A 15,398-nucleotide genomic window follows, 5' to 3' on the forward strand; every position below is an offset into this window, starting at 1 on the left:
GAGCGCTTGAGCCTTTTGTAAGTTCGCTCAAACCTGGGCTATCATGCAGTCTCGTTCCTCCAATGCCTGATCAATAGCAACAACCCGAGCAGAACTAGCAATATAAGAGACAAGTCGAGGGGATTCCCGACCATAAACCACCTGGAAGGGGGTGGTCTTGAGCGTGGTGTGATAGGAAGTATTGTAGCAAAATTCGGCCCACGCAAGCCAATGGACCCAAGTTTTGGGATGATTGCCCGCCAAGCAACACAAATACATTTTGAGAGTATGGTTGACTACCCCGGTTTGCCCATCTGTCTGGGGGTGGTAAGCAGAGGAGAAAGACAACTTGGTGCCCTGTAGCTTGAAAAACTCCTTCCAGAAGTTACTCGTAAAAATGACATCTCTGTCACTGGTGATGGATTCCAGAAGGCCGTGGAGTCGGACAATGTGATCCATGAAAATTTGAGCAATGTGGGGAGCTGTATATGGATTTGATAGGGAAATAAAAGGCCCATAATTTGAAAAACGATCCACCACCACTAATATGAGAGATTTACCCGATGATTTTGGAAGACCCTCAATGACGTCCATGGAGACATCGGCCCAAATCTATGTAGGGAGCTGAAGTGGCTGGAGTAAGCCTGCTGAGCTTAAAGTTTCTGTTTTATTGCGTTGGCAGACTTGGCAGGCTAGTCAGCTATCATTCTTTTCATTCCTTTCCCATAAAAGTCGCGGCTAAGGCGGAAATAAGTCTTTTGCTGCCCTTCATGGGTACTGTCTTGATATGTGGAAAGGATGGTGGGCAGTAAGGCCGAGGTGGCAGGAAGATAAAGCCGTTGCTTATACAAAATGAGGCGGTCCTGGATGGCCCAGTTGCTGTCCATGGCCTGTCGTTCTATGTTGTGCAATAAGGTGAGGAGGTTCGGTGTCTGTTGAATTTCATCCCGAATTGAATCCAGCAACAAGAACCGAAGGCTGACTGATTGCATTGAGTTGTGGTGCTAGTATATCTCTGCGTGACAAGGTGTCGGCACCTCGGTTGAGTTGGCCTTGTTTGAACTCCACCCGAAAATTGAATCCCATTAATTTGCTGAGCCAGTGCTACTGGGGTGAAGTGGTAAGGTGTAGCTCCAATAAGTACTTCAGGCTGTAGTGATCGGTTTGAATAAGTAAGTGGCGGCCCCACAGATATGGTCTCCATTGTTGAATGACTTTGGCTAAGCCAATAAGTTCTCACTCATAAGCCGCCAATTTGTGATGATGTATAACCAGTTGTCTGCTGAAATAAGCAATAGGATGGCCGTGCTGTTGTAATACCGCGCCGATGCCGCCCCCAGACGCATCACATTCAATAATAAAGAGATCCTCAAAATTAGGAAGATGGAGCACTGGTGCTGACGCTAAGGCGTGCTTGAGTTGTGCAAAGGAGGAAGATGCGGCCTTAGACTAGATGAAAGCATTCTTTTTCAGCAAACTTGTCAGTGGAGTTGCTATTTGGCCATAATCTTGTATAAATTTGCGATAGTAGCCTGATAAGCCCAAGAAGCCCTTTAACGCAGTTGCTGATTGAGGAGAAGGCCAGTCAATAATGGCCTGAATTTTAGTACTGTCAACCTTGACGCCAGAGGCTGAAATAACATGTCCCAAATAAGCGACCTCTGGGTAGCCGAAAGAGCATTTCGAATGCTTGAGAAATAAGTGATGAGCACACAATATGTGGAATACGGAACGCAAGTGTTGTAGGTGGCCTTCCTAGGTAGAGTTGTACATCAAAATATCATAGAAGAAAACCAGTACAAATTTTCGTAAAAGGGGTCGAAATACCTCGTTCATGAGCGCTTGGAAAGTGGAGGGGGCGTTGGAAAGCCCAAATGGCATGACCAGAAACTCGAAATGTCCATGATGGGTGCAGAAGGCGGTCTTTTGCACATCTGCAGGGTAGACACGAATCTGATGGTTTCCGGAGTGCAAATCCAACTTGGTAAAGAATTTGGCGCCATGTAGTTCATCCAAAAGCTCATCGACCACTGGAATGGGGAATTTATCCTTGACGGTGTGTGCATTTAATTCTCTGTAATCGACACAAAAAATGCCAAGTATGATCCTTTTTCTTCAAAGGGAGTTAATTCTTTGTAATCGACACAAAAAATGCCAAGTATGATCCTTTTTCTTCAAAGGGAGACCTGCTGGCTTGGATGAGGCCTTGCTTGAGCATTTGGTGGCATTGGCGTTCAATTTCATCTTTTTGCAAATGTGGGTAACGATATGGTCTTACCACTACCAGTTTCGTTCCTGTTTTCAGACGAATCCGGTGGTCACTGTTACGGATAGGATGGAGTAATTGCGGCTCCATAAATAAATCCCAAAATTCTGCAATGAGAGAGTGTAAGTGACTGTGATCGGAATCAGCCGCTTGAGGTGTTGGAGTTCGCACATCGAAGGGGCATGAGTCCTATCAAGGGTGATGTGGTGCTGGCCCGAAGTGAAACCCATGGTTAATGAAGTGAAATCCCACAATATTGGATCCAACTGTTGGAGCCACTTAATGGCCAAGACGAGATCAAACCCAGCCAATGGAATAACCAAGAAATCCGCTGCAAAGCGGTGGCCCTCAATAACAAACTGCACTGCTGAATAGAGACCAATGCTGGTGAGCTTTTCCCCATTAGCTACTGAAACGGAGAGTCCAGAATTCTTCTGAATTGCTAATCCCAAATGGGTGGCTGCTGTTTGGCTCAGAAAATTGTGGGTGCTACCCGAATCCACCAAGGCAAGTAACCGAAAGTTTTGAATGCCCGCATGTACTTGCATATTGTTGGTGCTGTGTAAGCCAATCATGGCATGGATGGAAATGGCTGGTTCTTCCTCCTCAGGGGTTTCTTCATCTAGTGGTGGGGAGTCCTCCTCTAGATCTTCTACTTCCAACCAAAAGAGCCGCTTGCATAAGTGATCTAGTAAATATTTTTCATCACAGTTAAAACAAAGCCCTTGTGCCTTGTGCTGCTCCATTTCTGATTTGGATAGGCGCTTAATGTATTATGGTGGGGGAGTGGACCGGGAAAGCTCTGTGGTCTGAGTAGGATTTGTCCCTTGGGACATAGGGGAGTTGTGGCCGTAGGAGTTTCCAGTAGCTGCTCGGTTGGGCCATGGTGGGCAACGCCCCATAGAGTCTTTCAGAATTTGTTGTTTGGCATCCAACGTGCATGCCAAATTCATATCATGGGCCAAAGAAGGGGGGGTCATGCAATTCCACTTCGAGGCGAAGTGCCTCCACTAAGCCAGTAGTAAACAGATTAACATATTGATTGGAATGCACATATGGACTAGCTTGGGCAAGGCGTTCTTGAAATTTTTTTAGGTAGGTCTCAATGGAACCTGTCTATTTCAGATTGACCAAATCCCCCAGAGGATTGCTATGGGGGGGGGGGGGGGGGGGGGGGGGGGGGGGGGACTAAATCTCAACATACAAAAATCTCTAAAAAATTCCCAATCATGCATCAGATGCTCAGACTTAAATTGATGATACCACAGGTTGGCTTCATCCAGCATGTGAAATGCTACTAATGGAACCCGGTCATCTGGCTAGGTTCGTTGGTTAAAAAAAATTGGTCACACCATTGCAACCAAATCAGAGGGTCAATGGACCCGTCATAAGGAGGAAAGTCCAGCTTAGTGTACCTGGGCATTGTTGAAGGGCTATTGGCGTGAAGTCCTTCTAGAACAGGGTGGGCTGGGAGCAGAGGAGCCATTGGTGGTGGCGAGGGAGGTGGCTGGTGGTGCTGGTGGTGCGGGTAAGCAGGAGGGGCAGTGGCCCGTGTCATAAACTCCTCCATTCGAAGAGCAAATTTTTGGAAGGAGTCCCACAATTCAATGAGTTCTGTGCGGACAGAAGCTACAGAATGTTGTTGTCTCCATTCGGAGTGCATCCACCTGATTACTCACATCCGTAGGGGAAGAGGAATCACTGACGGTGGTCCTATCTGATACCATGATGTTAGGTTCACTCGCCATAGATCGAGTCACCCGCCGATCACTCCTACCTTCCAGGTTGATGTGCGACGTTGAAGGAGGCTTGGAATTCTTTGATCAACCAATAGTGTAATACGAGATGATGAATAACTAAGCTTGTAAAGGGTAGCTCACCCTAGACCTAGACTAGAAGGGAGAATCCAACCTTGTACTAATTCTATTGATCAAAGCTTGATTACATTTAGACTACCTTCCTTCTTATAACAAGAAGGACCATGACGTTACACTGCCCAAGCCCACATTTTCCCATGACGTCCACTCATTTCCCAAGCTATTCTCTTCCCATGATGTCCCTTCATTTTCCCAACCATACTCGTCCAAAAGTCTGACACTAACCACCATTTCCCAAAGCCTGACTCTAACCACCCTAACCATTTCCCCAAGCTTGAATCAAACCACCATGACGAGCCCAAAACATAACTAAAAATTACATTTGACCCAACCCTTAACCTTATTTGAAAGTGACCCTACCTAAGTTCTGCGTCTAGCCATGACTCTAGATGCAATGGAGTCTATAACACAATCCCATATTGCTGGTTATTCCTTAGGGCTATGATGCGGGCTTTGTACCAATCCAAAGATCCATCTGAACGCAGTTTGACAAAGAAAAAATCCATTTAATCCCAAGAGGCCGAATAGCAGAGGGCAAGTAACAATGTCCCAAGTGTGATTCTCCTCTAGAGTTTGTAGTTCTGTTTGCATTTCCTTTTGCCTACACTCATGTGCCATTGCCAGTTTGTAGCAAGTGGGAATGGAAATAGATGATAAAGTAGCCGCAAGAGATACATGGGAGGAGAAACCATACCTATTAGTGGGGCAAGAAGGCCGAGTAGACCGGTGAAGAGTGGTGGAGGCAGGAGCAGAGTGATGATCAGGAGCAGGTGCCAGGTCAAGATCAGGAGGGGGCATCGATGAAGTGGGGCGAGACTCATCAAAGCTAAGCAGATTAGACAAAGATGCAGATGGCAGTGTAACATGAGATGGAAAAAAATATTGATTTTCAAAGAAAACCACATTCCGAGAAACACAGATTCGACGAGCATGTGGATCAAAGAAAACATAGCCTTTTTGAGAAATGGCATAACCAAGAAAAACACACATAACTGATTAGGCTGTAAGTTTGTGTCATTCATGATCAGGTAGATTCACAAAACAAAAAAAACCAAACATCCAAAGATCAGTCTATGATGGAGGATAACCAAATAACTTAAAGAATAAAGAAACATGAAGCAAGGTAGGAGAGGGCAGGCGGTTGATTAAATGAACTAAGGTAGAAAGTGCTTCACACAAAAAATGGGGAGGAACAGATGATTCAAGTGGAAGGGTTCAAACCATATCAAGAAGGTGACGATTTTTTCGCTCAACAACCCTATTTTGTTGCGGTGTTGAGGGACAAAAATGTTGAGAGATAATGCCTTTTTTTTTAAGAAAATCCTGGAACTCAGTAGACATGCACTTGCCTCCAGATTCATAGCGCAATACCTTAATGTGAGCAGAGAATTGAGTTTCAAGAAGCACAAGAAACCGCTTAAATACTACAAAAACTTCAAACTTATCCCATAAGAAGTAGAGCCAGGTAAAACAACTGAAGTCATCAATAAAGGTAACAAAGTACTTATATTGCGCATGCGAGACAACAAGAGCGATTCCCCAAACATTACTATGAATAAGATCAAAACAGTGGGAGTCATGCGAGACATGATGAGGAAAAGGTAGAACTTTATTTCTGCTAACTTTGCATGATGAACAGTCAAAAGAAAGATCAAGAGGAGCATGTTGGACTACCTAATAAACAAGATTTAAACATTGTATGAAGAACATCAGAGTTTGGGTGGGTCTATGCCACATCTTAGTGCCATGGCCAACAATATTACATGCAAAAGAAAGTTCAGGAGTGCACGAAGTAATGGTGGAGAGAAAAACTTTAAGTGGAAATAGTCGTCCCACTTTAGGCCCCTTCATGATCGCCTTCCCTGATGCTTGATCCTGCACAACACAACTAGAGCGAAAGAATTGAACATTACAATTTTTATCAACCAGTTGATCAATAGAAAAAAGATTTGTAGATAGATCAGGGGACACAAAGACATCAACTAAGGTGGGAGAGAGATCACCAACATCACTGATAGGCAGAGAGTTGCCATCAGCAGTGTTGATTTTCTGGCATCCACCATACTTTCAGACATTTGAAAGAGACACGGCATTGTTGGTCATATGGTTAGAAGCACCGGAATCAAAATACCATGGCTAAGCAGAGACTTTATGCTTACCTAAGAGATAAAAGTAGAAAATGTAGAGATGATCATCTGTTGTACCATTTCAAGGGTGAGTGTGTTCGAATTTGCGGGTGCTGGAGGAACAAGAATTGTAGTAACTAAGACCACAGTCGGCAGTGCTATACAACTAGAAGTACTAGTGGAGGCATGACAAGTAGTATTCTTCTTCTTTTTAGGTCGAGTAGGGCAAGCTGCGATGAGATGACCCAATTTCTTGTAGTAGTTACAGGACTTCTTGTGGCATTCCTGAGCAAAGTGACCATAATCCTTACAGTGAACGCATTGGACAGAACTCATGTCCCGACCCTTATTTTTCCCTTGTGCTACATAGGCCATAGGAGCAGAGGTATCGGCCTTGACCTGATGTTCCAGACCTGCCTAAGTAGCAATGCGTTGCTCCTCCCTAAGAAGTTCACTCAAACAGGCATCTAGAGACGGCACTGGATGACGATTTCAGATGTGAATGAGCAATCTCAAATTCAGGACGAGGCTTCATCAAGAATTGATCTCTCTTGCTAGTTTCATGTATGACATGCACAGTAGAGAGAGCAACAACTGGGACGTTCTCATCAACGATATCAGTATAGTCAGCCCAAAGATTTTGAAAACCCAAAAAATATTCTTCAATGGAACGACTTCCTTGCGTGAAGTTAGCCATTTCATATTCTACTTGAAACCCTCGAACCGTGTTGTTTTGTTGATAAACCTTGTAGAGGTAATTCTACATATCTGTTGCAGTTTTATTAGGCCTCAAATTAAGAACTAGGTGAGGCTCAACGGATCCAAGTATCCCGGTCATGACCCTAGCATCCATGGTGGTCCATTTTGACAACGCTTCAGCCTTACGAGGTGCCAGATCACATCCATCAATATGACCCCATAAATCTAACTTGGAGCTGAAATGCCCAGGAAAATAACTGGAGCTGAAATGCCCAGGCACTGTAGTTCTTACCCATGAACCGAATAGGAGAAAAATCTAACTTGTCCATTGACATGATGAGAGCTAGAGTGGCTGAATACAATCCTCACAAATATGTTTTCCGAAGGCAACAAATAGACTGAAACCCTTGCTGAAATTTTCAGAAACCACCTCGCTGAAAATTCCAGATTTACCCCCACTACTGCTGAAAATTCTAGATCTACACCCACTGGTGCTGAAAATTCCAGCTTTACCCCCACGGGTGCTGAAAATTCCAGATCTACCCCCACCATTGTTGAAAATTCTTAGAAATACCACCTTACTACTGAACAACAGTGTAGCTGAGCAATAGCAGCTAGGAAGAAGCACTGATTAGACCGAGATTGGAATGAGAACAAGGGACTGAGACCAATGGACAGCTAGCCTTGGGATGAAAAGAGCCCACAACACTGTGTAGCCAAGCACCTTCAGCCTTGAAATTCTGAGCTCAAAGAGAGACACCAGCAGCCACCAAGAACCTTCAGCCCAAAAGTTTTGAGCTCGAGAAGACTATCCGACCAAAGACCTTTCAACTTCCTTGGACAGAGACTTTGAACAATGACCCTTCAGCCCACCCCTCTAAGCTCGGACAGAAACTTCCGACTAGAGACCTTTCAACTTCCTTGGACGGAAACCGTGAGCTTGAATAGAGCTCAGACTCGTCGGACAGAGAGAGCTTGAGCTCCAAGCTCACGTTCAGCACAAAGAAGCTAAACCACCACTCCCAGAAACTCTTTCAAGAACAGCTCCAAGCTCTGATACCATGACAAACGGAGCCTGACAGAAGAACCAAGACCAGAGCTTCCAGCTCTGGGTTTTCGTGGACAGAACCACCACGACCTGAGATTGACGGCACAACCTACACCAAGAGCTCCAAGCTCTGAGTTCGGTGGATAGAACCACCACCACCAGAGGCAGACGGAACAACTTGAGAGAAGAGCTTCAAGCTCTGGTTTCACCGTGAGGAAGAAGACACTAAAGGGGCTGGAAAAACGGGGGTGCTGCTTCCCTCCTCTTCCTTTTCTATTTAAACTTTGGGTTAGGTAATTACATTACAGCCCATGGGCTCAATACAATGCAACCCAACCCACTAAACCTTTTCTAATTACCCTATATACATGACATAAATTATACAACAAATTATAACATAAAACCTATCTAATATACATTCCAACATATGGTAACAATGTGAAGGTGTTTACAATGATTAAAATACTCATAGGGCTACATGCTTCAAAAGAAAAAGGACGTAAGAGGATATACACCAAGTTGCATAATTATAATTTTAAGTCATTTCTATGAAAGTTCTTTTTATTTACTCTAGCCATGCCACCCCCACACACGTGGGTGTCTCCCCCTCAAGTTGGTATTGAAAAACAACAAAAGAGATAGAAGAAAAACTGGTTATCACCAACACTAGAAACAACTTTTTCCTCGAACAAGTTAGACCCTCTACTAATTCCACTTTCAAAAGAATAGAAAACCCCCGGCTAAATGCCTATGTTCCTCTACATATAGGTGATGGAACATAGTGAAAGCCAATTCTCAAGAGCATTGGCTCCTGTCCAAAATAATGACCTACAGAAAGTAGTCACTTATTCCCAACAAACGTTAGAATCTTGTACTAATATTTTAGAAAAAATGGAAGTCGCATTATAGCATATGCAAACAAAAATAAACTTCATGTATGATTCAAGCAGTCACTAAGAAATTTTAAAATGTCAAATAATTCTAGGCTTAATTCTAGAAAAGATAAATGATGGAAAAAGTTTTTTTTTGTTTAGAGAACTAATAGAACTCAAAAAGATTTTAGAGAATCTAAACAAAGATAAAATGAAAATTATCTTAGAAAAAATCTTAGATATAAAAGAACATTTAGTTCCTGAAACAAAAATTTCAAGGTATAAAAATCCTTTTACCCATTGGATTTTCGTACATGAATGAGTTTTTTTTACTTAATTGAGTTAGAAACTCCATTACCCTTAGGTCTTCCTAACATAACAGGATGACTTAAAAAACTTGTGTGTATAGCACCACAAAAAATACCTTTTGAAACTTCAAATTATAGAATGGCGTTAAATATAACATCCACTTCTAAAGAAGAAGTTGATTATTCTCAATATAATACATTTGGTAAAAAACCAATCTATTATGTTCAAGAGGAAAAACCATCCTCTAGCAAAGGAAAAATTAAGCAACATGAAAGTGATCCAGAGCCTTGGGAGTTTGAAGACAACATTGCTAACGAAATTGCTAAAAAGTGCTATTATTATGCAAAAGATAAACTTGCAGATGACACTGGCAAAAGATTTAAAATGCTTCAAGCAAACTTAGAAGCTGAATCTTCTAGAGAAAAAAGACTCTGTTGTTGAGGATAACATTCATAACTAATATTCTCATAACAAAGTCTCCCTAGGAGGACAAAGATACTTAACAAAATACTCTTTTGTTGACTTGAATAGAGAAAAAAGACTGTTGTTGAGGATAACAGTCATAACTGATATTCTCATAACAAAGTCTCCCGAGGAGGACAAAGATACTTAAAAAAAATACTCTTTTGTTGACTTGAATCATGCTAACAAAGGGTATCACCCTTCAGATAACATCAACTCTTTTTAGATTTTTTCTCAATTTAGATTGTCCAAAAGATGGAGAAAAAATCCTTAAAGCTCGGGAAAGAAGCATGAACAATGTTGATAATATGCATGAATCAATGGCTAAGGATTCAACATATAATTCCTTTACCCGTGTTTTACAAGGTAATATTGCCAATTGGTGGGATAATCTCCCCGGAGACTAAAAGGCAAAACCAGATGGAAGCACTTCCATTGCTGAAAACTTAAAAAACAATGAAGCAAAATTTTCAAAAGAATTCGTAGGCATTCATCCTTCCCTCGAAGCAATGAACAAATCTAGAACAAGACTAGGAACAATACAGAAACTAAACAAATAACAAATTTATAATATTTTTTTCTATGAAAATATTATTGCGACTTTGTTAGTTATTTCTACAAACTCAAAACAGAAGATTGGAAACCTTATCTTTCTATCTTTTATTCAAAATTACCAGAACCATTTGCTACACACTGTGAAAAAGAATATGTAGCAAAATATTGGCGAAACAACCCAGAATTTCCAATTTTTTTTTATGGAAATATTTCTAAAAATAGACATTCTAGAAAGAAGAATGAGATTTATGCAAGATAAGCTTGCCAGTCTATGTGAAATGCAACGACTTCAAAATAAAAATAGTCATGCATATAAATAGACCCTTTGTTATACACAACAAAATAAAATAGGAGAATATGGTAGCACAAACCATTATTCCAAACAAAGAAACCTCATAAAATTTTTTCTAAAAAGAAGTACAAAATACATAGAAGTTTTCAGAAAAAAAATATTCTCCAAAAAGGAGATGTTTTAGAAAGAAAACTTTCCAAAAAATCATATCATTATTGGCCAAAAGGAAAACGTCTTACTAAATGCAAATGTTGAATTTGGCAAAAAGAAGGACATTTTGCAAGAGATAAAACACCTATATGATACTGGCCAAAAATGAAGGATTAGAAATTTGTCATTACGATGGCATCCAATCCGAAGATGAAGTTTATGATATTCAATTAAAATCTGAATCTTCCGATTCCAAAAATTCAGAGAATATGTTTGACTCATCTTGGATTAATGAATTAGTCTCCAGATTGAAATTGAGAATGTTTCATCCGAAAATTCTTATATCATTGTAGTCTTAAAACTACCTGGATATAACAAATTCTATATCCATGCTCTAGTAGATACATGAAGTACCTATTATCTAGCCCGACATACACTACTTCCAGAATTTTTTTGGAAACCTCTCCTTGACCCACATCGTGTCACTATTGGATTAGAGAAATAATGCAGTTTTAGCATCAAGTTTACAAAATTCAACTCGACATAGGAGGCAAAAAAATTTTAATTCACTTTTTATTACGCATAAAAAACATTGTAAGAATAGGACCCGACCTAGTTTTAGGAAATTACTAGTTAATGTTCCACGCACATGTTGAACAAACACTAGAATATTATCGTCTAAAATCCCATACTAGACGAGAAATCAATGGAGACACGGTATTTTCCTATGCCTATAAACCCTTGCAGGCTTATGCAATAGTTGGGAATGCACACATTCTCCATCAACATTTCTAAAGTGCAACAAACGTGGTGAGATTCCATCTTTAGAACCACTACTCATTGCACAAACCACCAACAACGAAGTCCAAACACTTCTTGAATCCACTTCCTCTGATAAACCTTTGGAATGGGGGACAAAAAAAAAAAAAAACCATTCCTCGATCTCGAACTTATTTATCTCAATAAGCTCATTCGAGTATAACCCATGGTTTATACCCCTTTAGATGTTGAAGAATTCTCCTAAAAAATAAGCGATTTGCTTACACAAAGCCTTATACGAGCAAGTCACTCTTCGCATACATCCCCTGTATTTTTTGTCAAAAATCGTGTAGAGATAAAGCGTGGAAAAGTTAGGATGGTGATTAACTATAAAAAAGTTAATGAAGCCACCAAAATGGATGACTATTATCTCCCTAATAAGGACAGATTAACTGCATCCATTTGAGGAAAATAATGGTTTTCCAAATTTGATTACAAATCAGGATTTTGGCAAATTTTTCTTGCCGAGCACACCATTCCTCTAATTTCATTCAGTTGTCCTTTCGGGCATTATGAATGGCTTGTTATGCCCTTTGGCCTAAAAAAAACTCCTAATATTTCCCAAAGAAGAATGAATGATATTTTAAAACAATTCTTTAGATTCTGTATAGTGTATGTTGACGACATATTAGTTTTTTTTCGAAACAAGAGAACAACATACAAAACAGTTAATACAAGTCTTAGAAGCTTTAAAAACTGCAAGAATTGACCTCAGTAAAATGAAAACTAATTTTTTTGTAATAAAATAGATTTCTTAGGATTAAACATTTCCTTAGGAGAAATAATTTTCCAAAAATTATATCCTTGAAAAAGTATATTCCTTTCCAAATGACATTGAAGATATAAAACAACTTCAAAGGTTCTTAGGTTGTCTCACATATGCTGAACAATTTATCAAAAATCTTGCAAAAATTCGAAAACCATTTCAAAAGAAGTTAAAAAAGACTGTTAAATGTGAATGGACCCCTAAAGACAGTAAAAGAATAATTCAGATCAAACAAATGTTAAAATTTTTTCCAACATTAACATTACTTGATCCAAATTCTTTTCTCATTTTAGAAAGAAATGCTTCATATCACACATGGGCAGCTGTATTAAAATGTATAGAAAACGATTCACAAAAAATATGCAAATATACTTCTGAAGCATTTAAAGTAGCTAAACTAAATTATCATTCTTATGAAAAAGAGATTTTAGCTGTTAAAAATGGTATTAAAAAATTCCATATCTTTCTCCTAAGGAATTTTTAGTACGTATCGATTGCAAAAACTTAGTAGGTTTCATGAAAAGAAACCTCGAAGATTTAGTTTGTCGAGGAAGATTACTCTGGTGGAAAAAATGGTTTTTAAATTCTCTTTTATAGATAAACATATTAAAGGAGAAAAATAATTATTTATCTGATTCTTTGTCTTGAGAATTTTCTTGTGTTCTAGATAGAAAAAAATGGCAATCGATCCGCTCAGCGACTACCTTCATGATTTGGTAACAACATTCTCCACTCTTACAATTTTGCTTTCTACCTTACAATCATTGTTTGATAACCTCTTAATTCTTCATGAAAAATGAGATATTGATGAACATTGTGCCCATTATGGGTTTAACGTGGAAGATATTTTTTTAAGGTTAAGCAATTAACTGACGAGCTAAAAGAATATTATATATGACTAGATTCGCCAAGATCAGTTGGAACTTCTACTGGATCTCCATTGCGAGAAAAAGGAAGCCATAACGACTACTTTAACCAGGTAGATGGATGACTATATTACTTAACTGAGTAAAGGTCGACCCAGGATTTCTACAGATCATGCTAAGCGTGAAAAGGCAATCACAACTCAGTCTTCTTGCAAGACAAAGAAATTAGGGGCTTCTACCTACCAATCTCGAGTTGGAAAGGAAGTGGTAAAAATGAATTCTCTATCAAAGTAAACGGAGACACTTGTGAAAGAGAAATCTTTCCAAACGCATTTGGTTACCCCTTCTAAGTTCACTTTGTTGAAAAGCCTGAGTAAACCGGTAAGTAGTGAGCCAAGTGAGTTTGACTTTCTTCGGAAAATAAAACCACTCAAACTCACTGATATAATTTATGAGGAAATTTCACTAAGGCCCAAGGGGCCTATTAGTGCTAGTCTTCAAGAAACTATTGACCATCAAGCCTAGTTCCAAGTGTGGAATTAGAGGATTGGTGAAGGGAATCATACTCTCTTTATGACTATTGACTCTAGCGGACTCTAGAATAGGACAATCATATATCTAGAGATTGAATCTAATTATATTTGGATACTATTCGAATATGGCCTCATCAGTCAAATTCTCTTACAAGTAAATGACTGGACACCTTATGAGTTATTACCAAAGGAAATTACCAATGCTGCAAGGCATTTAGTACAGTGGTAAAATACAAGTCGATTCGATTAAAGTTCGTATCGGCAATTGCAGAAATCATTGGGCCTGATAATTTCTTACCGAGTCTTTCGGTAATTGTTGAATTTATGGAAAAAAGAAATACTTCATTGACCTATTAACTTGTTGTAATCAGAGTACTTGAATCTCTATTTATAATAGAGGAAGGTAGTGGAGTCCAATTACAATAAAATTACCCTTATCCCAATTACACCCAAACTCTAACACTTAAAGATAAGTCCTAACATAATTAAATAACTCAATATAGATAAAAGACAAACATAACTCAAACTAAAAATCTTCTTTGACGTGGCCATAAGATAAGATACTTTTGTGAGTCCGTCTTGATCTTCCAACTGATGTGATAAGGATGCCAGCTCATGGTAATCATTGTGGGTCCTACTTCTTATGGGGTTGGGCTCATCTTGTAGACCTTCCTTTGTCGTGTGGCCCATCTTATAATAGGCTTAGATATGTGGGCCTTCCTTGGTCGCCTGGGCTTGAGTTTATCTTCCAACACTCTCCCTCAAGCTGGGGGTGAAAGAACAACATGAACTCCCAGCTTGCTGCAAATGATGTATAGAATAATTTTGTATAAAATGGCACATCTTCCAATATGCCTTCATCTTCCAACATTCCTCCTCACGTTGTTGTGTCCTTCCATGAGGCTCTGTTGGCATAATATAAGTGAGAGTAAAAATCACTCCTAGCCGATAAGCCATTACTTCATACTCCAGTCCTAATGCTGGATGTAGGGCACACTCCGTCTTCTATTGGTACTGTGTCTATCAGTATTGCTCTAAAGTGTCCACCACCGTGTCCCTCCACAGTATAATGACTCTCAAGTGGTAGGAGTCATAAAAGCCATTACAGGGGGGGGGGAAGATGACATAGATGTAATAATAAGTTCCTCTATCATAGTTTTCCAACCGTGATATTTTTTGACAGGGTATCATCCGTCATGGTTTCCCAACCGTGATTTTTATTTTTTTTGATAGGGCTCATCTTGGTTTCCCAACCGTTGTATTTTTTGATAGGGTATCCTTCGTCATGGTTTCCCAACCATGATATTTTTTGACAGGGTAAAATGCATGATGATATGAGGCCACCTCTTCTTCAATAATAATGTCCCCAAAGAGACATAATAGCAGTTGTTGTATATAACACGACCATCTTCCAACACATATAACACAAACCAAATAATAACCTTTGTAAAAGAACCCATGAAATAATCCGATATAAATTTTTTTCTTAGATGCACAAGCTTCATTTTTTGTGCTCCCCCCTTTTTGAATATTTTGGTCACATAAACTTATTCACAACATATGAAATAAAATACTTCTTTCTTGTACTTCTTGTACTTCTCCCCCTCAAGCTGGGAGGTAATGACAGTGATCCCAGCTAGAACCAAATATCATAGATGTAGCAATAGGCCTAGATAACAGAGATGTATAAATAAGCCCTCAAACTAGGGATAAGTGAGATATTTTCCTGATATATCAACTCAAAAAGTGACACAAAACAATTGGCTTAAATTCGGATTT

At 39.6% G+C, this 15,398-nt stretch overlaps 1 protein-coding gene across 1 annotated transcript; it reads right to left on the bottom strand.

The window, feature by feature from the left end:
* Positions 1–2,280: 2,280 nt before the first annotated feature.
* LOC137935314 (uncharacterized) lies at positions 2,281–2,991 on the bottom strand. The gene has a single exon (XM_068779985.1). The coding sequence runs from the start codon at positions 2,989–2,991 to the stop codon at positions 2,281–2,283; it is 711 nt and encodes a 236-aa protein (XP_068636086.1).
* Positions 2,992–15,398: the final 12,407 nt, after the last annotated feature.

The sequence above is a fragment of the Aristolochia californica genome, unplaced genomic scaffold, assembly GCF_029961685.1.
Source record: "Aristolochia californica isolate CCGP_79_NKW_82.1479 unplaced genomic scaffold, dmAriCali1.0.hap1 SCAF_6, whole genome shotgun sequence".
Classification (NCBI taxonomy): Eukaryota; Viridiplantae; Streptophyta; class Magnoliopsida; order Piperales; family Aristolochiaceae; genus Aristolochia; species Aristolochia californica.